General features: G+C 39.6%; 1 protein-coding gene across 9 annotated transcripts in view; it reads left to right on the plus strand.

Annotated features, from left to right (window-relative positions):
• Positions 1 to 13259: 13259 nt before the first annotated feature.
• LOC106084425 (dual specificity protein phosphatase 13) overlaps positions 13260 to 25962 on the plus strand; it is an 80840-nt gene continuing 68137 nt past the window's right edge. For 3 of the 9 annotated variants that reach the window (XM_059366246.1, XM_059366247.1, XM_059366251.1), the window contains exon 1: positions 13263 to 14199. In XM_059366246.1, the coding sequence (XP_059222229.1) occupies positions 14182 to 14199 (18 nt within the window). In that variant the 5' untranslated portion in view covers positions 13263 to 14181. Of the gene's footprint in view, positions 14200 to 25962 lie in introns of all 9 variants that reach the window. The other 6 variants (XM_059366244.1, XM_059366248.1, XM_059366250.1 and 3 more) reach the window with 6 other exon arrangements.

The raw sequence follows: 25962 nt of genomic DNA on the forward strand, positions 1-25962 counted from the left end.
CAAATCCAATTCGAAATTGAAAGAAATGGAAATTTAATTTTACAAGAGTGCTGAAATTTTATTATTGAAGAATGGCACGGCCGAAAGTGATTCACGCGATAAAAACGATGCTAAATATAAAGTTGACAAATTGAGAGAGGCAGTGTGGCATAATGAGGTTGATGATGCGAGCGCCGTGTGTGTGTGTAAAAGAGAATAAAAGGGGGCTGAAGTAAAAGAAGGTGTTGCCATTTTCCAACCAAATTTGGTTAGACAATTTGAGTTATCAAGTTTTGGCAAAGTGAACCATTTAGGTTTTATATGATGTCTTCTTTACATGACAATGTCATTACATTAACGAAGAAAGTAGCCTAAGTGACGGTATATTTATCAGGGAATACTTCTGCTTATTTCATATCGAAATAATTCTTTATGAAACACAATTTTTGAATTAATTAACAGTTATTTCGTTAAAATAGTATCTCCTGATGAGGTTGGCATTAAGCCTTACGAAACGAGTAAAAATAACTCTTAACAAAATTTTGTTTACGCTTTTTGATGTCGACTAGCTGTTTAAGCATAACCAAAATGCAGCTTTGGTTTCTACTTTTTACTTTTTTCGTACCTAATGAAAATGCAATAAAATAACAAAAAAATCAAAATATGTGCATTTGGCAACACTGAGAAACAAATAACCTTGTCCACTGTGACGTATGAGTAACATGCATAGGAAAATCCATTCTTGGCTACACCGCCCACATTGTTAAACAAACCACGGAACAGCTTTCAGAGACTGACTTCGTGCTCGCATTTGCAAATGTAAAGCTTTTAAATTGTTTGCAACGCAAAAAGAGTGACTGAGAGTCGCAAAGCTTTGCGATTCAATACTTATTGCTGAAATAAAGCTTGTAACACGTGTATCGACGAACGTAATAGGAACAGACGTTTGCGAAACCTTTGCAAAAAGGAATCTAGCAAACTTTTACAACTGCCAGTAAATGATGTACCATAAAATTGTTAACATTCAGCGACAGGTAGGAATGCCCATTATTGTTTTCAAGAAACATCGAAACGGAACGTTTCCAATTAAGTAACTACAAACCATTTTAAAGAAATAAATTTGATTTGTGGAAATAAGTTTTGGCCAAGATTGTGTTGGTTTATGATAAATTGATGCAAGACTTTGCGACAAATAAAAAAGTAACCAGTAAAAGCGTGCTAAGTTCGGCCGGGCTGAATCTTATATACGCTCCACCATAGACCGCATTTGTCGAGTTCTTTTCCCGATATCTCTTTTTAGGCAAACAAAGGACAAAAGAAAAGAATTGGTATAATATTGGAGCTTAATCAAGTTATGGTAATACCAAACGAGGTTTCAGACAAGGTTTCGTGTGATCTCTTTAATATCCTGTTGGAGAAGATTATACGAAATGCAGATGTGAATAGATATGGCACACTAATCACAAGAGAACACATGCTACTTGCTTATGTCGACGACATCGATATCATAGGTTAGTCATCGGAAGTAGAAACTGCAGCCTTTGAAAGAATCGAAAGAAAGTCAGTGAAAATGGGTCTGGCAGTAAATGGAGATAAGACGAAATGGATGGTTTCAACTCCCAAAAAGCCTTGCACAACCGAACAGATAAAGAAAATGGAGAAAGTTGGGAACCACAACTTTAAGACAACTTCATCTACCTCGGCACCGCCGTAACCGAAACGAATGACACCAGTTTTGAGATCAAGCGAATAATAATACTGGCAAACAGATGCTACTTTGGACTAAGTAAACAGTTTAGAAACAAGGCCACCTCTAGACAGACGAAGATTACACTATACAAGACACTGATACTGCCAGTGCTGTTAAATGGGTCTGGAGCATGGGTACTTGTGAAAGCAGATGAGGCAGTGCTTGGAGTATTTGAGAGAAAGATTCTTCGTAAAATATGTGGACCAGTTTGCGAAAATGGAGAATATAGGCGACGTATGAACCACGAGCTGTATGACGACGATAGTATAGTTACACGCATTATAATAAAACGCCTGCGTTGGCTAGGTCATGTTGTCAGAATGGATGTAAAGGGTGATTTTTTTGAGGTTAGGATTTTCATGCATTAGTATTTGACAGATCACGTGGGATTTCAGACATGGTGTCAAAGAGAAAGATGCTCAGTATGCTTTGACATTTCATCATGAATAGACTTACTAACGAGCAACGCTTGCAAATCATTGAATTTTATTACCAAAATCAGTGTTCGGTTCGAAATGTGTTCAAATTTTGACAAATTTTGTTCAGCGATGAGGCTCATTTCTGGTTGAATGGCTACGTAAATAAACAAAATTGCCGCATTTGAAGTGAAGAGCAACCAGAAGCCGTTCAAGAACTGCCCATGCATCCCGAAAAATGCACTGTTTGGTGTGGTTTGTACGCTGGTGGAATCATTGGACCGTATTTTTTCAAAGATGCTGTTGGACGCAACGTTACGGTGAATGAACACATTTCGAACCGAACACTGATTTTGGTAATAAAATTCAATGATTTGCAAGCGTTGCTCGTTAGTAAGTCTATTCATGATGAAATGTCAAAGCATACTGAGCATTTTTCTCTTTTTTTTTCAAAGATGCTGTTGGACGCAACGTTACGGTGAACCGAACACTGATTTTGGTAATAAAATTCAATGATTTGCAAGCGTTGCTCGTTAGTAAGTCTATTCATGATGAAATGTCAAAGCATACTGAGCATTTTTCTCTTTGACACCATGTCAAATACTAATGCATGAAAATCCTAACCTCAAAAAAATCACCCTTTAGAAGCTCCAGCAAAGAAGTCTTTTGAAGGCGAACACTGTGGTACACGCAAATCGGGAAGACCAAAAGCTTGATGGAAAGATCAAGTTGTGGGAGACACCTCGAAACTTGGTGTCAGAGATTTTAGAATGATCACAGAAGATCGAGGCGCTTAGAACGCTATTCTACGTTCGGCTAGTGCAACAAATATTCTGTCATAGCCAATTAATGTAAGTAAGTATCAAGTTATGGTCCAATTCGGACCATAATTGGATTGAATGTCGAAGACCATAGTAGAAGTCATTGGGTAAAATGTAAGCCAATTCGAGTAAGAATTGCGCCCTTTAGGGGCTCAAGAAGTAAAATAGGGAGATCGGTTTATATGGGAGCTGTATCAGTCTATAGACCGATTTGGACCATATTTTAAGGTCATGGGAGAAGCCGTTCTACAAAGATTCAGCAAAATTGGATAATAATTACGCCCTCTGTAGGCTCAAGAAATCATGATACCAGATCGGTATCAGGTTATGGATCGATTTGAACCATTTTTGGCACAGTTATAGAAGTTCTAACAAAACACGTCATGCGAAATTTCAGCCAAATTGGCTTAAGAAGTTAAGATTCAAGATAGGTTTATATGGCAGCTATAACAGGTTATGAACCGATTTAAACCATACTCAGCACAGTTGTTGGAAGTCATAATAAAACACCTCATGCAAAATTTCAGCCAAATCGGATAAGTATTGTGCCCTGTAGTGGCTCAAGAAGTCAAAATCCAAGATCGGTTTATATGGCAGCTATATCAAAACATGGACCGATATAGCCCATTTACAATCCCAACCGACCTAAACTAATAAGAAGTATTTGTTCAAAATTTCAAACGGCTAGCACTCTTTCGAAAGTTAGCGTGCTTTCGACAGACAGACGGACGTGGCTAGATCGAGTTAAAATGTCATGACGGTCAAGAATATATATACTTTATGGGGTCTTAGATGAATATTTCGAGGAGTCACAAACAGAATGATGAAATTAGTATACTCCCTATGGTGGAGGGTATAAAAACGTGCACCCAAAATCATTAGTTTGCTAGGAACAATATTATTTTAATAGTTGTAGTAGTAGTTGCTGTTGTTGTTGCAGTGTGTTGTACACTGAAGCGGCAGCCGCTGCCGATGGGGGTTTCCATCGGATCAATCCGGCACTTACAACCGGCTGCCATTGGAATGATTTAGTACTTATTTTTACACCCTCCACCATAGGATGGGGGTATACTAATTTCGTCATTCTGTTTGTAACTACTCGAAATATTTGTCTGAGACCCCATAAAGTACAATATATATATTCTTGATCGTCGTGACATTTTATGTCGATGTAGCCATGTCCGTCAGTCTGTCGAAAGCACACTAACTTTCGAAGGATTACAGCTAGCCGCTTGAAATTTTGCACAAATATGGGATTGTAAATGGGTCATTTCGGTTTATGTTTTGATATAGCTGCCATATAAACCGTTCTGGGGTCTTGACTTCTTAAATCTCTAGAGGTCGCAATTCTTATCCGATTGGAAAGAAATTTTGCACGACGTGTTTCGTTATGATATGTAACAACTGTGCCAAGTATGGTTCAAATCGGTTTATAACCTAATATAGCTGCCATATAAACCGATCTGGGACCTTTTCTTCTTGAGCCTCCAGAGGTCGCAATTATTATCCGATTTGCCTGAAATTTTGTACGGCGGATCCTCGCATGACCATTAACATACGTCTTTGTTATGGTCTGAATCGGTCTATAGCCTGATACAGCTCCCATATAAATCGAACTCTCTATTTTACTTCGTGAGCCCCCAAAGGGCGCAAATCTTATTCGAATTGGCTGACATTTTACACAGGCCTCCAACATATAATTTAACTGTGGTCCGAACCGGATCATACCTTCTCGATATCGCTCTAATGGCAGAGCAAATCTTTTCTTTTATCCTTTTTTGCCTAAGAAGAGATGCCGGGAAAAGAACTCGACAAATGCGATCCATGGTGGAGGGTATATAAGATTCGGCCCGGCCGAACTTAGCACGCTTTTACTTGTTTCTGCTGTTATTTAAAATAGTTAAAAAATTATAAAATTGTTGAAATTTAGTAAAATCAAGGGCTCTTAATAACATCAACGTTAAGAGATAAGATAGGTTAGGTTGAAAAGAGTTATTAATCCGCCCCATGCCACAAATTCTCCAACTACGAAAAAATAACATCGAAATAGAAAATCTATGTCCGGAATTCTGTGCTACTAACAAAATCCCTAATTGTTCATACCATACCCCTGTCAGTTCATATCTGGCATTGTGTCCCCTAAGTGCTGGTGTATGTTAGCCGCGAAAGAGGGGCTACGACATAGGAAATGCTCCAACGTCTAATCGCCTCTCTCTCTTCCCCACATGGCCTACACATGCTATCACTTGTCGCACCTATTTTGCATAAGTGAGCTCGTAGTCCTATGTGTGCCGTTATGGTGTCATAAGCAATACTAACCTTCTTCTTACTTCCTTTCAGTAATAGCCTTTAGTAATAGCCTTCAGTAATAGCCTTGCCGTGCCTGCAGGTTTCCTGCTAAAAAGTCCATTGTTTGCTGAAAATGTCTGCTGCTCAATTTATATGGGGTCGTTAGGAGGAGAGTAGAACAAATAAAATCAAATATAAAGTGAAACAAATGGAATAAAGCAAATAAAAAGGTGTTAAGTTCTTTGGATAGCCTTTAGTCCACCACCTTTGGTCACAATCCGATTAAAAATGAATAATTTATGCGGCCATAGCAGCTTTATCGAAATATGGTCCGATATGGACCAAATTCGACACGGATATTGAGAGGTCTAACAAGTACAAGTCATTGTTCAGTTTTGTGGAACAAAATATTGGTCTTTTTGGTAGCCATATCCATACATAGACCGATCTGAACCATATACGACACGGTTGTCGAAAAGCCTAACATAAGTCACTGTGTCAAATTTCAGCCAAATCGGATGGGGCCAAGATTTTAAATCGAGAGATCGGTCTTTATGGCAGCTATATCCAAATCTGAGCCGATCTGGGCCAAATTGAAGAAGGCTGTCGAACGGCCTAACACAACTCCCTGTTCCAAATTTCGGCGAAATCGGACAATAAATGCGCCTTTTATAGGCCCAAGACCTTAAATCGAGAGATCGGTCTATGTGGCACCCAAATCTGATCCGAACCAAATTGCAGAAAGTTGTCGAAGAGCCTAACGAAACTCACTGTCCCAAATTTCGGCGAAATCGGACAATAAATGCGCCTTTTATGGGTCTAAAACCTTAAATCGAGAGACCAGTCTATATGACAGTTATATCCAAATCTGAACCGATCAATGCCATATTGCACAAATGTCGAGGGGCGTAACATAACTCACTGTCCCAAATTTTGGCCACATCGGACAATTAATGCGGCTTTTATAGGCCCAAGACCTTAAATCAAGAGATCGGTCTATATGGCAGCTATATCCAAATCTGAACGGATCTGAGCCAAATTGCAAATTATGTCAAGGGGCCTAACACAACTCACCGTCCGAAATTTTACAAAATCGGACAATAAATGAGCTTTTTATGGGCCTAAGACCTTAAATCGAGAGATCGGTCTATATGGCAGCTATATCTAAGTCTAAAAATTTCAATGAATTTTTTGTAAAGATCTCGTAGGACAAAATTACAGTGAAAATTTCTGTAAAGACAAAAAATGGCCTAGGTGGACTTCCCCTAAATTATTTTTTAAAGAAAAAATTTCATATACTTTTTTTTATAAAGACAAAATTTCAATGAATTTTTTAGAAGACCGTTGAACCGTTGAGTGGAGCGGACGTTTTGCTATTTCGCTCCGCAAGAATTTTTCTGTAAATCGTAATAGGTCATTATTTTTGGAAGAAAAAGTAAATTCACTCAAGGGTAGCTGCGATAGAGATATTCATTAGGCGGTTGATGATCTGCGTCTGTTTCCAGTGGAGTGGCAGATCTAGAGTCGGGGAGAAGACTTAGAATAGACTCCAAAGACCCAAGAGCTGCGGTGGTGGTATTAGGCCGTAGCATGTTGTCTGCTACTGAAACCTCGACCGGTGGAGCGGCTGCTCCAGGCTCCAACAGCCGACAGAAGACTGGTCTGCAGGGGCTTTTGACGAAGACACCTGGTTCGAGTCCTAAGGGCAAAGCTGAGCCTATTCTATCCTAGGTTTATAGTTCGATAGATCCTCAGGCAAGTGTTCTGGCCGATGGCCTTCCCCGACAAACCAACACGCTCGTTTTTAAGAGATTGAAATGTTAGAAGGCGCTTCGCTCTCAGGTTTATTGAGAAGCTTGATGTGAATGATCCTAAGACTCTCACTGATAGGGAGAGAGACTCCATAAATTGGGCTCGTGGACTGGCTTCACAATCTATGCCAAAGACTACGCGTCGAGATTCGGGAACCGCGGTGCAGTTTCGCTCCCTGGAGGGCATCCCATGCCTAAAGGAACTAGGACAAATAATAGTAAGATGAATTCAAGAACCTTTGCTAATGTCGCTAGGGACAGTTTGGTGATGGCAGTTGTCGATAAGGGAGAAGAACAGGGTAGCTACTGAAACCTCGACCGGTGGAGCGGCTGCTCCAGGCTCCAACAGCCGACAGAAGACTGGTCTGCAGGGGCTTTTGACGAAGACACCTGGTTCGAGTCCTAAGGACAAAGCTGAGCCTATTCTATCCTAGGTTTATAGTTCGATAGATCCTCAGGCAAGTGTTCTGGCCGATGGCCATCCCCGACAAACCAATACGCTCGTTTTTAAGAGATTGAAATGTTAGAAGGCGCTTCGCTCTCAGGTTTATTGAGAAGCTTGGTGTGAATGATCCTAAGACTCTCACTGATAGGGAGAGAGACTCCATAAATTGGGCTCGTGGACTGGCTTCACAATCTATGCCAAAGACTACGCGTCGAGATTCGGGAACCGCGGTGCAGTTTCGCTCCCTGGAGGGCATCCCATGCCTAAAAGAACTAGGGCAAATAATAGTAAGATGAATTCAAGAACCTTTGCTAATGTCGCTAGGGACAGTTTGGTGATGGCAGTTGTCGATAAGGGAGAAGAACAGGGTAGCATACCTTGGAATAATTGGAGTGGGATAGTCAATGGTTTATCATCAGTATACTCCAATGTTCTTGCGGAATTTCCTGGGTCTTCTCCAGTTTGTGACGATGCAGGCTGGTATCGAGGCCGGCACAAACTAATTGGCTACGAGGATCAATGCTCAATTGAAATGTATCGTTGCGTTTAAAAAAAAAGATTCGTGAGATCTGGCCAGGTGCAGCACTGGGTTTAGTCAAGAAGGTAGGTATTCCTTCTCGACCAATGGCGCATGCTTGGTTATCAAGGTTTCCCTCAGATCCTTAATCGATACTTGGAAGACTAAGGGAATGTAATCCCAATTTTTCAACTACCTGATGAGACTGATGATAACCAGAGACATGCAGTGACCGGAGACATGCAGTGACCGGAGACATGCAGTGACCGGATACATGCAGACCTCAACAAGTTTGAAGGAGTTGTATCCTACGGATTCATCAAGTTGAAACTGAAGGTCTGTAGAAGTGTAGGGTTTGGGGAAGCAGGAGACGACTAAACAGTTGTTGCTGAACACTTGCCTGAGGAACTATCGACCACACCGCCAAAGTCTGGCGGATTGCAGAAGACTGGAAATCCCCCTGTCACAATCGAAACAGGAGGGGAAAGCATCGAAAGGGGACCCGACAAGCCCTGTGCGTTTGGGTCATCCGGTTGGACGGGGGAAGGACGGAACTCAGAAAGTACTTCGACAGCAGTAGTTAGTGAAGAATCAAAGGAGAAATCGTCCACACCGCAAGAGCCCAGTGTCCTGAGGAAGAGTGGTTCCACAGCTTTCTCACCTGCTCCTGGATGCGTACGGAAGCTCATCATGACAAGTTCTAACGAATCTTGTGAGGATGAGCTCCTGGTGGAGTCAGAAGACGAGACTAACACAACAGTGGTGGAAGTTCTGAATTCAGACTATGGTCCGGTTTGAACAGATAAATGCCCACCATTGTAAGCCCGCTTCGGCGGCATTAAAGGTCCTCCTGATGGCTGGGGGATTTGACGTGGTTCTTATCCAGGAACCATGGGTGTGTGGAGGGATGGTACGTGCACTAAGAATTCCGGGATTTAAACTTCTCAAGGGTACGGGGAATGGGAGACACAGAGCCTGTATTCTTGCAAAGGGTAGTCTAAATGTTTTTCTTCTTCCGTCGGTAAGCACCGAAGATTTAGTAGTAGCCAGCCTTGAAATAAACAAGTCTCATTACTGGCTGGCTTCCCTATATATGGCACACGATTCAGAGATGCCGCCGTCAAACGTTAAGTCCCTGATTGAAGCTGCTTCTGTAGGGATGAAAAGCCTCATGGTAGGAAGTGATGCTAATGCACATCACCAGATATGGGGAAGTCCTTATGCCAACGAAAGGGGTGATCTGCTTATTGAATATATTATAAGTTGCATTCTGGCGATTTGTAACGAAGGGGATAAACCGATCTTTATTAACAGGAATAGACAGGAGGTACTAGATATTACCTTTGCATCGGAAGATATAAGCGGAAGAATATGCGACTGGGAAGTGTTGGATGACCACAGTTTCTCTGATCATCGTTACATTAGTTTCAGCCTTGGAGAAAATACTGCAGAAGTGGTTCTATGGCTAAATAGTAGAAAGGCGGATTGTGATAAATTTCGGCACAAATTCTGCACGTCTATCCCTTCTAGACCAGGAAAGAAAGTGAAAACTGGGGAGGATATAGACATGATGGTGATGATGTGTTTTCAAGCCCTAGTGCCAGGCCAAGGGGCAAACAGCGACCGCCATGGTGGACTCCAGAGTTGGTTGGTCTAAGGAAGGACTACAGAATACTCTTCAACAGGGCGAAAGACACAAGAGCACCACACCATTGGGACATATAAAAGGCTGAGCTAAGAAAATATAAGGGCGAGCTGGGAAATGCTCCAAAAAAATCCTGGGTAGAATTCTGTAGCTCCGTGGAGGATACATCTGAGACCTCTAGGCTGAGGAAGATTCTGTCCTCTAGACCTGTTATGGTGGGGTATATTCTGAAATCAGAGAGTGTAGAGTGTATGGACAATGACTAGTAAGGAAACACTAGCCATACTCGTTGATACACATTTTCCGGGAAATTCACCAAGAGACAACGAAATTGTGTCTGAGCCGAAAATCATTTGGGCAATAATAAGATACGACTCCTTTAAGTCGCCACGCCCTGATGATATTTTTTTTTCACCGGTGATAATTTCACCGGTTGACTAGGCTCCTTGGCTTAGGGAGATATACATTGCTTGTATCAGCATGCCATATATACCTGTGGGATGGAGGGTCACTAAGGCGATAGTTTGTCGTCCTTTATGCTGAAGACTGTTAAAGGTTGATACTCGTAGAAACATATCTTGGAAAAAAATATCTGGAGATCACCTGTCTCGGCAGCAGCATGCATATAGTAAAGGCAAGTCCATTGAAATAGCCTCTCATGACCTAGTCGACTACATAGAGGGTTCTCTCGCTGTCAGCATTTCTTGACATTGAAGGTGCTTTCAATAATGTAAAACTGACGTCTTTCATGAAGAAGTTGGAGTTTCTAACACTACAGTTAGACGGTTAACACTACATAAACACTACAGTTAGACGGTTTATCAATAACTTACTTACTAAAAGATGCATTATGGCAGGCTTGCGATCTGTGAATCTAAAAGGATGGGTCAGCTGAGGAACACCTCAAGTGGGTGTATTGTCTCCTCTATTTTGAAATGAAGCCATTAACAATATATTATTGTCTTTGGAAGAAAATGGTGTAAAACTATGCTGATGACGTGCCAATTGCGGTTAGGGAAGTTTCCTAGCACTGTTAGAGATATACTTCAGGAAGCTCTACGTGCATCAGCGAAGTGGGTTACCGAAAGTGGTCTGGGTATAAATCCGTTCAAGACCGTGGCACCTGTCTCCTTGGGTGGAGAGTATGTTCCATTTACAGAAAGCCTGTGTGTTTTGCTGGACAGGAAATTGAACTTCAAATCCAACATTTTGGAAAGGGCAAGAAAAGCCACTCTTGCCCTATACACCTGCAAGAGAGCCATTCGCAAAAGTTGGAGGTTTAGACCGCTAGTCATGCACTCGGTTTATGCTGCAGTTGTCTGTGTTGTACACTGAGGCCCCTGCGTTGAAGGACTCCATCGAGTCAATCCGGTACGTACAACCGGCTGCCATGGTCATATATGGTATTGTGGTCTCGTGGACGGCTTTCAAACGAAAGGATGCCTTGTTTGTGCATCATAGTAGCACTGAGGACGACACCATCTGATGCACAGAATTTAATGCTACATCTAATGCCTATGGACATTGTTGCTAGACAAACTGCTGCGACCACTGCTGCGAGTCTAAGGGAGATTTCTCTTTGGTCATGTGGCGGCTACATCATGGATAACACAGTATCCTTGATACAATGTCCGATGTTTCAGGTAGTGTGGATTACACCCTACCTTAGCCGGTTTTGGTAGAAAGTGCTGTACCACTATTCCTGATTGAACCGATTGGAACTACGATATCCCTGGTAATAAAAGTGACATAGACTTCTGTCCGGATGTTTCCAAACTAGAACACCAGGTGGGCTTTGGGGTGTACTCTAAATATCTAGAACTGGTCATATCGAAAAGATTACCCCGCCACGATTGGCATTAATATCAACTACGATTGGCATAAATATCTTCTCAGACAGCCAGGCAGCCATTGAATTATTGGAGAACGTATTGGATTGCCCAACAAGTAATTGCGGATTTTTCATATAGTCGGCGTTGACAAATTTTTTCACCGCTTGTGACTCTGTAATTGCATGCTTTCTTCTGTCAGTTATCAGCTGTTACTCTTAGCTTGCTTTAGAAAAAAAGTGTAAAAAAAGTATATTTGATTAAAGTTCATTCTAAGTTCTATTAAAAATGCATTTACTTTCTTTTAAAAAATCCGCTATTACTTTTAGGGCAACCCAATAATTCTGAACACAAAAACCGCCCTCGACTGTCGCAGGTTTTTGGCTGAACAATTTAAAATTCACCTGTTCTGGGTGGCGGGCGACAGTGATATCCCAGGGAATTGTAAAGCGGATGAGCTTCCGAGACTAGGAACTACCTTACACATTCCAGGGAAACTGGAATCTGTGGGTATGCCTCTAGCGACATGTAAGCTAAGTTTTCGCGATAAGGTTCGAAGGACAACGAATGATGGATTGTCACAGAGAGCATTTCAAAATTATGTGGCCTAATCTAGACTTGAAGACGTCTAATGCTTTGCTGTCATTTGCTAGAACAGACGTCTCAGTCATTGTGCCCGTCATGAAATATCACTGTCTAATCGGAAAACATGCTGACACACTGCAGGTTACCGGTAACGACTTTTACCGAAGCTGTGAAGACATCAAAGAAGAGACTATAAAACACCTTCTGTGTATGGGTCTCGCACTGGCAGTCAGAAGGAGATGCACTTTAGGTTATCATTTCTTTGGGAACCTGTCTGATTTAGCGGATGTGAACATTCGCAAGTGTTGGGATTTTTAAAGCGATCTGGATGGTTCAACGGTAGGAACGAGAAGGCATCTTCCTTCTGTTGTTCCTGTTGTATCACAATGGACGATAACGTCTAAGTGAGTCTGATGGCAGAATGTCACTTAATCATAATCTAAATGACCTAACCTTCCCTCGATGATTTCGTCTTCCCCTTTTGAGTACTCCATTATGGTTGCCTTAAAATGCTTCTAAGCTGGAGCTTTTTCATTCATTCTGACAACATGACTTAGCCAATGCAACCCATGTTTTCTAAAACGTTTAATTATTCCTTTTGTGCTTATTAACATATATGCCAAGTATGGTCCAAATCGGTCCATAACCGGATATAATTATTATAGCTATATATAGTTAACCAATTATAGACCCACCTTTTCACAAAATTCCCCATTTGTGGAAAAATCTCAATACTGGCAACACTGATTTGCACGTCAGACCAAATACAGGTAGGCTATTAATAAAGCTTGTAATCAACTACGTCACAAATGAAAGCAATGCGCGCCATGCGCTGGTACGTGTGGGCACCTATGAGTTGAATATGAAAAAAACATCGCCGCTCAGTCAGTCAGTCAGTCAGTATCTAATAAAATGCCAAAATTGAAATGCGAAATGCTAAATGAAACACAAACTGTGCCCAAACAAAGCATAACACAAACACATCACTATGAGAATGGTTGAGAGAGAGAGAGAGAGAGAGCGAAAGCAAACCATTAAAGATTTTTTGCATTTACACAAATAGTGGAAGAAAGAACTCTCAGAGGAAACTGCTCTGAAAAGCTTTTCCGATGTTGTTGGTGGGAGTCTCACGTTAACGAGCGAAACAGCTGTCGTACTTCTGAAGTGAAAATACTCGGTACATAGTCGACTGACTATGAAATAGCGATACAGAGAATGACGCCGGCAGAACTAAGCAGCTAAGCAGAGACGAAATCAAATCGAATCAAACCCTATGTTGTTCACAGCCGCCAAGTAAATCAGTTAGTCGCAAAAAGAACGCCACGCGAATTTTAACAAAACAATCAAAAGCCAATACTCTTAAAAAAACAAACAAAAAAAGAAAACGAAAATAAAGCTGCAAAAATATATAAACTTCATTTATTTCCCTTATTTTGCCAACAATTTTTGATTGTTTGTTATTGCGAAATTAAAAACGAATCCGTGCCGATTTTGTTATTCCAGTTAATTGTGCTAAATTCTAGTTTTAAAACGATTTCGTTGTCAAACGAATTTTATTTGAGAGCTGTTTTAAACGAAATAAAAAAAAGAATCTATCAATCAATCAATAAAGTGATCAAAAAACACACTGCGCTTACCACAACGAGATACATAGCGAAACGATTAAAAAAAAAACAAAAATTTATAAAAATTTCTACATTTTCTACAAAACGACAAAAGTGCATTAAACAACAAAATACCCCTTAAATACACTTACACACAAACACATGCAACGAATGTATGAATTGCGCGTTTTTTAACGAAATAAAATTTCTTTGATTAAATTTTGCAAACGACTCATCCTTGGCGTTCCCCTCTATACGACATACACAAATAGTTTTTTTTTATATCAACAATTGCGATTACCAAGGACAACCAATAAAAAAACAAAAACAAGGAAACAACGAGGTCCTGCGAACGAAGCCATAAATCAAAAGTTCTACCCCAACTTACATATTCAAGGAGAGCCCAAAGCCACATAAGAGGCAACTTCTCCAAAGTAATTAGCAACTAATAACAACAAACAAACCAACCAACCAACAAGCCTTTAGCAAAATGTCATGGAGATATGCGGTAGGTTGATACCAGCACATGCGAGTACCAAGCCAAATTTTAAGTATTTTTTAAGTACATAAATAAGTACATCATGCACACACATCTATAAATATTGTGTGCAGCCAGATATCGCACACACACACACACACATAGAAACTAGACTAAATGGCCTACGTCCGTTGTTAATACATATTACATAGTCTCTAAGTACTTGGGCCGCCAAGACCTTGCCATTCCCTTTTACGAGTAGTGTGGTGACTATGAGTGCGAGAGAGTGTGAGAGAGAGAGAGAGGTTTACCTACAACAGATTTGCACCCACTTACATAGAATGGATAGGGATATTAAACACTAGCAACAACCAACACCCACGCACTAATACAGATCCGAGCAAAAACCAACACTTGCGTAGCACTAGGCAGATGTACGCATACTACTACTACTTTTGTATGTAAATGCATGCTATAAACGCACAATTTCGCTATGGTAGATTCCAATTTTGTGGGTTTCCTATTTTTATTAGTGATCCAGAGATGATTGTGTATTGTTGTAGATGTTTGTGCATATGGTTATGCCAAAAGTAAATAAAACATTTTTTCTTATATATATCAAATCTCTATATATCTTAATATACATATGTATATGGTTTTATATGTGGCACATATGCATGTACATTAAAGCGGGTCATATTGACAGTGCAGAGCATAAATCATAATGCAATAATCAAATTGTTTATGTAATTTTGGTTAGTATATAAACTAGTGGTGGTATTTCGACCTAATTTTAGTAAATATGTTAGCGGGAGTTGCTAGAGTTACTACACCTAAGAGTATGTATTAACTATAGTTGAATTACGAATTTAAGAAAACTTCCCAAAGCCTTACGTCTATATACTTTGTTGTGTTATATTTCATTATTCGTGTTCACACTTTTCACACTTACAAATAGATTTATTTTCCATTTCACACAGTTGCGTGTTAGTTTAGAGAGATTAATCATATGTTAAAAACCAGTAAGGAAAGGCAAAATTCGGGCGGAGCCGACTATATAATACCCTACAACTACCCTACAATTATAAATTCGGGCAATATATAAAAATATATGTATATGAGAGCTATATCTAAATCTGAATCGACTATTAAACAGATCGTTTGAAAATTGTTGTTACTACGGCCATATAAGTGCAAATCTGGCGATAAATATGTATGGGTGCTATATCCAAATCTAAACCGATTTTAATGAAATCTCGCACATAAGTTAAGACCAGTAACAAAATAATCCGTGCCAAATTTTGTGCAGATCGGTTACAAATTGTGTTTATTACAGCCTTATAAGTGTAAATCGGGCGATACATATGTATTGGAGCTATATCCAAATCTTAACCGATTTTAATGAAATTTTACAGATATGTTAAAATCAGTAACAGAACAATCCATGCCCAATTTTGTGCAGATCGTTTAAAAATTTTAGCTTCTACAGCCATTTAAGTGCTAATCGGGCGATACTTATATATGGGAGCTATATCTAAATCTGAACCAATTTCGATGAAAATTTGCAACCATTTTGTGCAAATCGGTTGAAAATTGAAGCTACTAGGGCCATTTAAGTGCAAATCGGGCGACACATATATTGTATATGGGAGCTATATCTAAATCTGAACCGATTTTGATGAAATTTAGCAGATATGTTAAAAACAGTAACGAAACAATCCATGCCCAATTGTGCAGATCGGTTGAAAATTGTCCTTACTACGGCAATTTAAGTGCAAATCGGGCAATACATATATATGGGAGCTATATTTAAATCTGAACCAATTTTTATCAAAATCAATAGAGTTCGTCCTTGGACCAAAAAAGTGATATGTGCAGAATTTCGTGATGATTGGACAACAAATACGACCTGCACTTTGATTACATGAATGCATGGACTCACAGACAGACAAACGCACAGACGGACATGGCTAAATCGAATGAGAAAGTGATTCTGAGTCGATCGGTATACTTATGTATGGGTCTAGCTCTTCTTCTTTTTAGCGTTGCTAACAAATGCACAAATGTATAATTCCCTGTACTACAGTGGTAGTGTAGAACTTATCTCCAAATCTAGTCAGACTTTTAGTTTTAATACCTATTAAAACATCAGAACAGAACCTTGTAAGATTTTCTTACGATAGTACAAAAATTGTGGATTTATACAGCTAAAGTCCATATCAGATTAAAGATATATATGGAAACTACTATATCGAAATATGTGGCGATTTTGATGAAATTTTGCACACATACTGGAATGTCAAATAGATCATCTAACGCCCCATATTGTAAAGATATGACCAAAACTATGGCTTCTTCAGCCTTAAAAGGCCATATCAGTTGAAAAACAAGTAAAAGCGTGCTAAGTTCGGCCGGGCCGAATCAAATATACCCTCCACCATGGATCGCATTTGTCGAGTTCTTTTCCCGGCATCTCTTCTTAGGCAGAACAGGATATAAGAAAAGATTTGCTGTGCTATTAGAGCGATATCAAGTTATGGTCCGGTGTGGACCACAATTAAATAATATGTTGGAGACCTGTGTAAAATGTGAGCCAATTCGAATAAGAATTGCGCCTAGAGGCTCAAGAAGTCAAGACCCAAGATCGGTTTATATGACAGCTATATCAGGTTATAGACCGATTTAACCCATACTTAGCACAGTTGTTGGATGTCATAACAAAACACGTCATGCCAAATTTAAGCCAAATCGGATAGGAATTGCGCCCTCTGGAGGCTCAAGAAGTCAAACCTCAGATCGGTATATATGACAGCTATTTCAGGTTATGGACCGAATTGGACGATACTTAGCACAGTTGTTGGATGTTGTATCGAAACACGTCATGTTAAATTTCTGCCAAATGGGATAGGAAATGCGCCCTTTAGAGGCTCAAAACCCCAGATCGGCTTATATGACAGCTATTTCATGTTATAGACCGATTTGAGCCAAATTTCTGCCAAACCAGGCATAAATTAAAGCTTGTAGGAGCCGAACAAGGATAATCGAAAGACCGGTTTAAATAAGAGCTATATCAGGTTATAGACCGATTTGAACTGTAGTTGGCACAGTTGGAAGCCATAATAGAAGACTACGTGAAAAATTTTACCTACATCGGACAAAAATTGCGGCTTCCAGGAGCTCAAGACGTGAGCTATACCAGGTTATAGACCGATTTGAACGGTACTTTGCACTGTTGTTGGAAGTCGTAATAGAACATTACATGCAAAATTGAATTGGACAGTTGCGACTTCCATGGGCTCAAGACGTGAAATCGGTAGATCGATTTATATGCGAGCTATATCAGGTTATAGGCCGATTAGAAAGATACTTAGCACGGTTGGTGGAAGTCGTAATATAACTACTTGCTAAATTTTAGCATAATCGTGACTTTTGGATGCTCAAGAGTTCAAATCGAAGGACTATGTCACAATCTGAACCGATATGGACGATTTGCAAACCCCAAAGACCTACATTAATAAGGAGTTACTTTACTTTAGTTGGTCATTACGGAACATTTATTCCTTTAGCCGAACGTAGAATGGATTACCAAGCGACTCGATCTTCTACACTTCTTCTCCAATCTTCGACACCCTGTTCCAAAATATATCTCTCTCTTTCTCCCTTTGGTCATTCCATCGGAGTTTTGGTCTTTCCCTTTTGAGTGTTCTATTACGGTCGCCTTCAAAATACTTCTTTACTGGAGCTTCTTCTTCCCTTCTTCCATGACCTAGCTAACATAACAGTTATACTTTGATGCGTTCCTCTATTCTATGGTTGCCATGCAGCTCGTGAATCATACCTCGCCTATATTCTCCATTACGGCATACTAGGCCATATATTTTACGAAGGATTTTTCTCTCAAACACTCCAAGTACCGCCTCTTTTGATTTCGCAAGTGCACATGCTTCAGACCCATACAATAGCGCAGATAGTATCAGTATTTTGTAAAGTGTAATTTTTGTCTTTCGAGGAGTGGCTTAACTCTTAAACTGCTTGCTTAATTCAAAGTACCACCTGTTAGCTAATATTATCCTTCGTTTCATTGCAGAACTGGAGTCATTTGTTTCGGTTTCAGCGATGTCGTGGTAGATAAAGTTGCCGACTATTTCTATCTCTCGTTCCCAACTTTCGCCATTTTCTTTGTCTGCTCGGGCTTACAGGGCTTTGTGGGAATTGATATCATTCACTTTACCTTATCTCAATTTACTGTCAAACTCACTTTCACTGATTCTCTTTCGATACTTTCAAAGTCTGTAATTGCTTCTGCTATTGATCATCCCATAATATCGATGTCGTCGGCATAGGCGATGTTCTCTTGTGAGTAGTGTGCCATGCCTATTCACACCTACTTCTCGTATAATCTTCTCCAGCAGGATATTAAAAATATAACACATAGGCCTTCTCCCTGTCTGAAACCTCGTTTGGTATAGAATGGTTCGGAGAGATTCTTTTCTATTTTAACTGAGGAGCGTGTATCAGCAATTGTCATCCTGTAAAGTCGTATCAGTTTTGCAGGGAACCATAGACTGACATGGCTTGAAATATTGAAATAAATATCGATAGTATCGATAATATCGCTAATTTCCCATCACCAACATTTCAAACGAAAACGAGAAGATAAAATCAGGAGGTCTTTTTATATAGAAGCCATATTTAATACACAGACCAAATAAAAGCAAATATAATAAAGGCAGTTGGAGTCACAGGAGAAATCATTGTACCAAATTTTAGCCCAATCAGATGAAAATAGCGCCCTCTATAGGCGCAATGTGTCTTAAAGGACACATTCAGTGTCGCATTTTTTTCCAATTTTGCAAAAAATTTTACTTTGCCGATAGTACCGATAGGAAAAATATCAATCGATATTCAAAAAAAAAAAATAAACTATCGATATTATTGATAGTGCCATTGATATTTTGCCCGCTCTAGGTCTTAGTAGCAGATAACTGTTAACGGTCTGCCACCACCACCGCAGCTGCTGGGCCTTTGGAATCCATTCTAAGCCTCCCCCTCGGTTCTATCTAGGTTTTGTCACATTTCTTAAATCATTCAACAACTCCTTAAGAGTCAAAACTTTTTTTCGTAAGATTTTCTAAATGAAATGTCTTGTTAATGGCTAAGGGCTTTCTGCAAGAAAAACTTAATGTCTTGGTTTTGCTTTTTTCTCTACAAAGGCGTGCGAAGATCTGACAAGACTCTGCCAACAGATATTGATTTGGTGAATCATAGATAGCCAAGATAAACATAGAACTTGTGTACATTTAAAGCAGTGGTGGGCACATTAAAACATGTGCAAACTATTTCCAAACCCATGGGCTTGCGTTCTAATGTGCATACAGTATAATTTGCAGTTCTGTGTGTGTGTGTGTATTTGCCCATCACTGATCTAAAGCATTGCAGTTTGGATAAGAAAACTTCTTTGCAATTTCTGCTTGTGAAAAGGGAATTTTTAATTTAAATAGCCTAAAGAATCACAAATAATTTTGCTACCACACATATATTCGCATGCATTTCCTTTCTATAAACACAAATGTATATGTGGATATCTTGTCCATGTCTATGGGGCATTTGTGTTTGTCAATATTTGTGAATGAGAATATATAGTGGTGAGGGGGTTGCATTTATTCGAATGCACACCGATGCAAAATGCTACCCACCTACATATACAAAAATAAATTGACCTTGATTTCTCTGTTCCGATGACCTAAATTTGTCCATATATACATGAATGCATCATACACTGGCTTACTTTGAGTATGTACACGAATGAGTATAAGGTGCAATGCTTATGTCGGTGCATTTTTTGGGGAAAAAAATGTTTGTAAATTTTTTTCACTTTTCATCTTTAATTTCAATTTCATTAATTTTCGTCATATGTATCAAAGTGTGCAAATTAATTCCTTATTGAAGGAATATAAGATGTATAAGATACATATAATATACATATAAGATTTAATTTTATCAGATGCTGGGCATGGTATGCCGAAAGGATCAATATTGTTACCTATATATGTTAAACAAAGTATTGGGTTGCCCAAAAAGTAATTGCGGATTTTTCATATAGTCGACGTTGACAAATTTTTTCACAGCTTGTGACTCTGTAATTGCATTCTTTCTTCTGTCAGTTATCAGCTGTTACTTTTTGCTTGCTTTAGCAAAAAAGTGTAAAAAAGTATATTTGAGTAAAGTTCATTCTAAGTTTTATTAAAAATGCATTTACTTTCTTTTAGCAAAAAAGTGTAAAAAAAGTATATTTGAGTAAAGTTCATTCTAAGTTTTGTTAAAAATGCATTTACTTTCTTTTAAAAAATCCGCAATTACTTTTTGGGCAACCTATGAACTCCATTAAGGAGAAGGGACAAACTTCTCACATATCAATGTGAGCTGTCTGATTCAAGTTAAAGCTCAATAGTTCCTTTTGTTGTCTATGCTTTCCAGATAAGTTGTTTTTGGCTGGCATTTACCACAGGTGTAACTACCAAACCAATGGTTGTCCAACTTATTTATTAGTTGACAACAGTGGGTGATTTTATTAGTTAATAAAGCATCATTTGGTTTTTAATTAAAAATTTGGTCAATGGGCTAACCGGGATTCCATCCCTTCATCAGTGGTGTTCTTCGAAGAATTACCCAGTCAATCATCAATGTTATGAGCTTAGACAAAAATAGTCTAAATGATAAGGGGCTTTCTTTTTATAACCTAGTCCGAACGGCGTGCCAGCGCGCCACCTGTTTGGGAAGAAGTTTTTACATGGCATAGTACCTGACATATGTCGCCAGCATTAGGTTAGGGTAGGTTAGGTTTAAGTGGCAGTCTGCCATCAGACTCACTTAGACGTTTTCGTTCATTGTGATACCACAGGAACAGAAGAAGGAAGATGCTTCCTAGTTCCTACCGTTAAATCATCCAGATCGCTTTAAAAAGCCCAATAACTTGCGAATGTTCAATTCCGCTAAATCACACCGGTTCTCAAAGAAATGAGAACCTAAAGTGGAACTCCTTCTGACTGCTAGTGCGGGATACACACACATAAGGTGTTTTATAGTCTCTTCTTCCTCGATGTCCCTACAGCTTCTACAAAAGCCGTTGCTGGCAACCTTCAGTCTGTCAGCATGTTTTACGATTAGACAGTGACCTGTCATGACGGACACAATTACTGAGACGTCTGTTCTAGCCAATGACAGCAAAGCAGTAGACGTCTTCAAGTTTAGATTAGGCCACATAGTTTTGGAATGCTCACCGCCCCCTCTTTGCGACCATCTATCATTCGTTGCCCTACGGGCGACTTACATGTCGTTCGAGACATACCCACAGTTTCCAGTAATTTAGGATTTTTAGGGTAGTTCCTACTCTCGCAAGCTCGTCCTCTTTACAATTCAGTGGGATATTTTTGTGGCCCGGCACCCAGAAAATGTGAATTTTGAACAGTCATCTCGCTGAGAGATCTGCGACAGTCGGGGGCGGTTTTTGTGTTCAGAAATACGTTATCCAGGGATTTAATGGCCGCCTGGCTGTCTGAGATGATATTTATGCCAATCGTCGTAATGTCATTATATCTTAGCCATTCCACCACTTTCTTAATTGCAAGGACCTCTACTTGATACACACATCGGTGGTCGCCAGCATTCCGAGTGGATAACCACAGCTGAAAAACATTTTTATTTGTTCTCGCGAGAATTTGAACCTAAGCGGAACCGTAGAGGACATGCTAACATTAACACTACCGTGACCTCCTGTTTAATAAGGTAGCTGATAGGAAATATTACCAAGTTCACACTAGCGTAACTGTCAAACCAAACACAACAGCTTTATGATATTTTACAGCTCATTATATTGTTCACAAGCTCCCAAAGTATTTGCTTCAGGGTTTATTCAAAACAAGTAAAAAGGCGTTAAGTTCGGCTGGGCCGAACTTTGGATACCCACCACCTCGGGTATATATGTAAACCATCTTTCGTCATAGTCCGGTGAAAAATGCATAACTTATGCCCCCATAACAGCTATATCGAAATATGGTCCGATTTGGACCAAATTCGGCACAGACATTGAGTGGTCGAATAAGTACAAATCTTTGTCAAATTTTGTAGAACAAAATATTGGTCTTTTTTTGGTCCCGAATTTCGGCGATATCGGACAATAAATGCATCTTTTATGAGCCCAAAACTTAAATCTAGAGGTCGGTGTATATGGCAGCTATATTCAAATCTGGACCGATCTGGGCTAAATTGAAGAAGGTATCGAAGGGCCTAACACAACTTCCCAACTGTCCCAAATTCCGGCGACATCGAACAATATATGCTCCTTTTATTGGCCCAAGACCTTAAATCGACAGATCGGTCTGTATGACAGCAATATCCAAATCTGGGGCGATGTGAGCCAATGTTTGGCAAAATCGGATAATAAATGCGCCTTTTATGGGCCTAAGGCCTTAAATCGAGAGCTCGGTCTATATGGCACTATATAGAAAACTGGATCGATCAAGGCCAAAATGAAGAAGGATGTCGAGGGGCCTAATAAAAGTCACTGTCCCAAATTTCAGCGAAATCAGATATTAAATGTGGCTTTTATGGACCCAAGACCTTAAATCGAGAGCTAGGTCTATATGACCTTTATAGAAAAATCTGGACCGATCGGGGCCAAAGCATATCGAGTAGCTTAACATAACTCACTGTTCCAAATTTCTGCAAAATCGGATAATAAAAATGACTTTTATGGGCCTAAGACCTTAAATCGGCGGGCGATCAATATGGGGGCTATTTTAAGAATAATCCGATATAGCCCGTCTTCGAACTTATCCTGCCTAGGGTCAAAAAAAGTAATATGTGCAAAGTTTCAGCTCTATCTTCAGTTGTAAAGAATGTACCGTGATTTCGACGGAAAGACCGACGGACAGACAGATAGAAAGACTGACAAAAAGAATACACCCCCATCCTTTGGTGGTTGGTATAAAAATATGCCAGTATAGATGCGGCAGAATACATCCGTGCAGCTGGCAAAAAAAGTGGTCTTTAGGATTGATACAGTTTGTATCAGCTACCCAATATTAAAGCCCTGGTCCTAAATTAATGAAGGCACCCCAAATGTCAAGAAATACTTCTATTGTATTCATTTGGATCTATAATATTGTATGTGCAGTCTAAATTACTTCAAATAGAATCCATGGTGGGTCATGTGGGACCACAAATGCGTCCCCTGATATCGAACTACTTGCTTCAAGATCCGAGTCTTCTCCCAGTTACTCCTACTTGGGAACAGACGCTGATATTTGCCATTGGTTAGTTAAAGGTTTTTTTTTTCAAACACTTCAGCGCAGAGGTTAGCCTGTCCGCCTATGATGCTGAACGCCTGCGTTCCGATCCTGGCGAGAACATCAGAAAATTTTTTCAGCGGTGGTTATCCCCTTTTAATGCTGGCAACGTTTGTGAGGTACTATGCCATGTAAAAACTTCTCCCCAAATAGGTGTCGCACTGCGGCACGCCGTTCGGACTCGGCTATACAAAGGAGGCCCCTTATCATTGAGCTTAAACTTGAATCGGACAGCTCTCATTGATATGTGAGAAGTTTGCCCCTGTTCCTTAATGTTATGTTTGGCTTTGAGTCATTATTTACGATTTTTCCCCAGACTTTCGTTATTCTGGACAATAAAAATATGTTATAGTTGTTTCCCGATATGAATTTCACACAAAATATGTTGTGCGCTTGATCTAAATAGGTTTTTGCTATATTGCGATTTTCAAAATTGCTTACAAAACATTACTTTAAAGTGGGACAAGCAATGGGTTCTTCATACTGTATTTCAGAAATGCGTGGCTTGTTTACGGTTCCAGTTAGTTCCAAAAGTCATACCATTAAGTCAGTAGCACCCATGATTAGGCGATTTGATTTATAAATAATTATTTTTTTTTTATGTGGAAAATGTTTGAACAAGGTGGCGTATGAGTTATGGCCAATGAGGGTAACATACGCACCCATGACCAATAAATTTAATAAGAAATGCTTGGTCAGATGTTTTCCGCCATATAATGTTACGTTTTGACGTAGCTCTATTTTAAAGTATTGCTACTACACAACTTTCTTAAAGTCTGACATAGGTTTTTACATATTTCAAATTTCTATAATCACCTCGAATATAGCAAAAACTATTTGGATCAAGCATACATCCTCCTTGCGAATTCAATTCGAAAAACTACTATCAAATATTTTTTAGTGTCCAAAATATAGAAAATCTGGGTAAAAATCTTACATTACAACCCTAAGTCCGTCATCGGACTTGGAAATCAAGTGCCGACTTGAGATAGAACCACTGAAAAACCCAGAGAAAACAAGTAAAAAAGTGCTAAGTTTGGCCGGGGCGAAACCTGGGAGCTCACCACCATGGATTCTGCTAAAAATTTCTACATATTAAATTTCTACCAAATCAGGCAAAAATTTAACTAATAAACTGATTTAGACCAGACTTGCCATGACTATTGGAAGTCGTAACAAAACACTCAAGGTAAATGTTAGCCCAGCAATTGCGTCTTCTAGGGGCTCAGGATGTCTAATCGGGAGATCGGTTTATATAGGACCTATATCAGGTTATATACCGATTAGGACCATACATAGTACGAGTGTAAACCAGTAATCGGCTTGTTTAAAGCGCACAACAAGCCGATTACTCGATTAAATATAAGTCCATAGTGGCATGGAGCGGATTAATATCCGTAACCTTTTTCAATTATATCTAACCTAACTTACCATTGTTGGGGGTCGTAACAGAATTTTACTTGCAAAATTTCAGCCAAATCGGATAACAAATGCTTCTTCTCCCTAGGCTTATGAAGTCAAATCAGGAGTTCGGTTTATGTGGGAGCTATATCCAAATGTGAACCGATATGACCCATTTGGAATCAATAATGACCTACATCAATAAGACGCATCTGTGCAAAGTTTAAAGCGGCTAGCTTCAAGCGTTCAACCGATCTTATGATTTCCACAGAGCGATGGACAGATGGACCGAGATGTATAGATCGACTCAGAATGTCGAGACGATCAAGGGGTCGCAGATCATTATTTCGAGGTTTTTCAAACGGAATCACCAGATTAGTTTACCCCCATCCTTTTATACTCACCATAAAGCGTTGCACACATGGTCAAACAAGGTGGCGTATGACGCATGACATGTGAGAGCGTTATCGAAAAGTAAACATAAGCACCCAAGTGCAAAGGTTTTTTGCCATTAAATGGGAGCAGTGTTGCCACTTCAAAAATTATTTCCAACCAGAATTTGAGATAAATCCTACCAAAACCCACCAAATGTTCTTCAAGCTAAAATTGGGGCATACGTTTTTATACCCACCAAGAAGTTCCCATTTTTCCATTCCATTTGCAACACATCAAATTATACATTTTCAACCCTACAACGTAAACATACTAGGCCTGGTAAAGGCCTTTGTCATTGCCCGGCTTTCGCGCCTAACAGATACCGGCACTTAGGTGGAGACACAATACCAGATATGAACCAACTTAGGGGAGTGATATTGAAAACAATTAAGGATTTTGTAAGTAGCACGGAATTCCTAACATAAAATTTTCTTTTTAGAGATTACTTTATAGTTTTTAGAGCGCACATCAAGCCGATGACTGGCTTAGGTGTATGTCCATAATGGCATGGGGAGGATTAATATCTGCATCCTCTTTTCGACCTAACCTAACCTTCATTCGTAAGCCCCAGTATCCGCCCCTGGCTACCAAGGGGAAGTCTGCCCTTGGT

This window comes from Stomoxys calcitrans, chromosome 4 (assembly GCF_963082655.1).
Source record: "Stomoxys calcitrans chromosome 4, idStoCalc2.1, whole genome shotgun sequence".
Taxonomy (NCBI): domain Eukaryota; kingdom Metazoa; phylum Arthropoda; class Insecta; order Diptera; family Muscidae; genus Stomoxys; species Stomoxys calcitrans.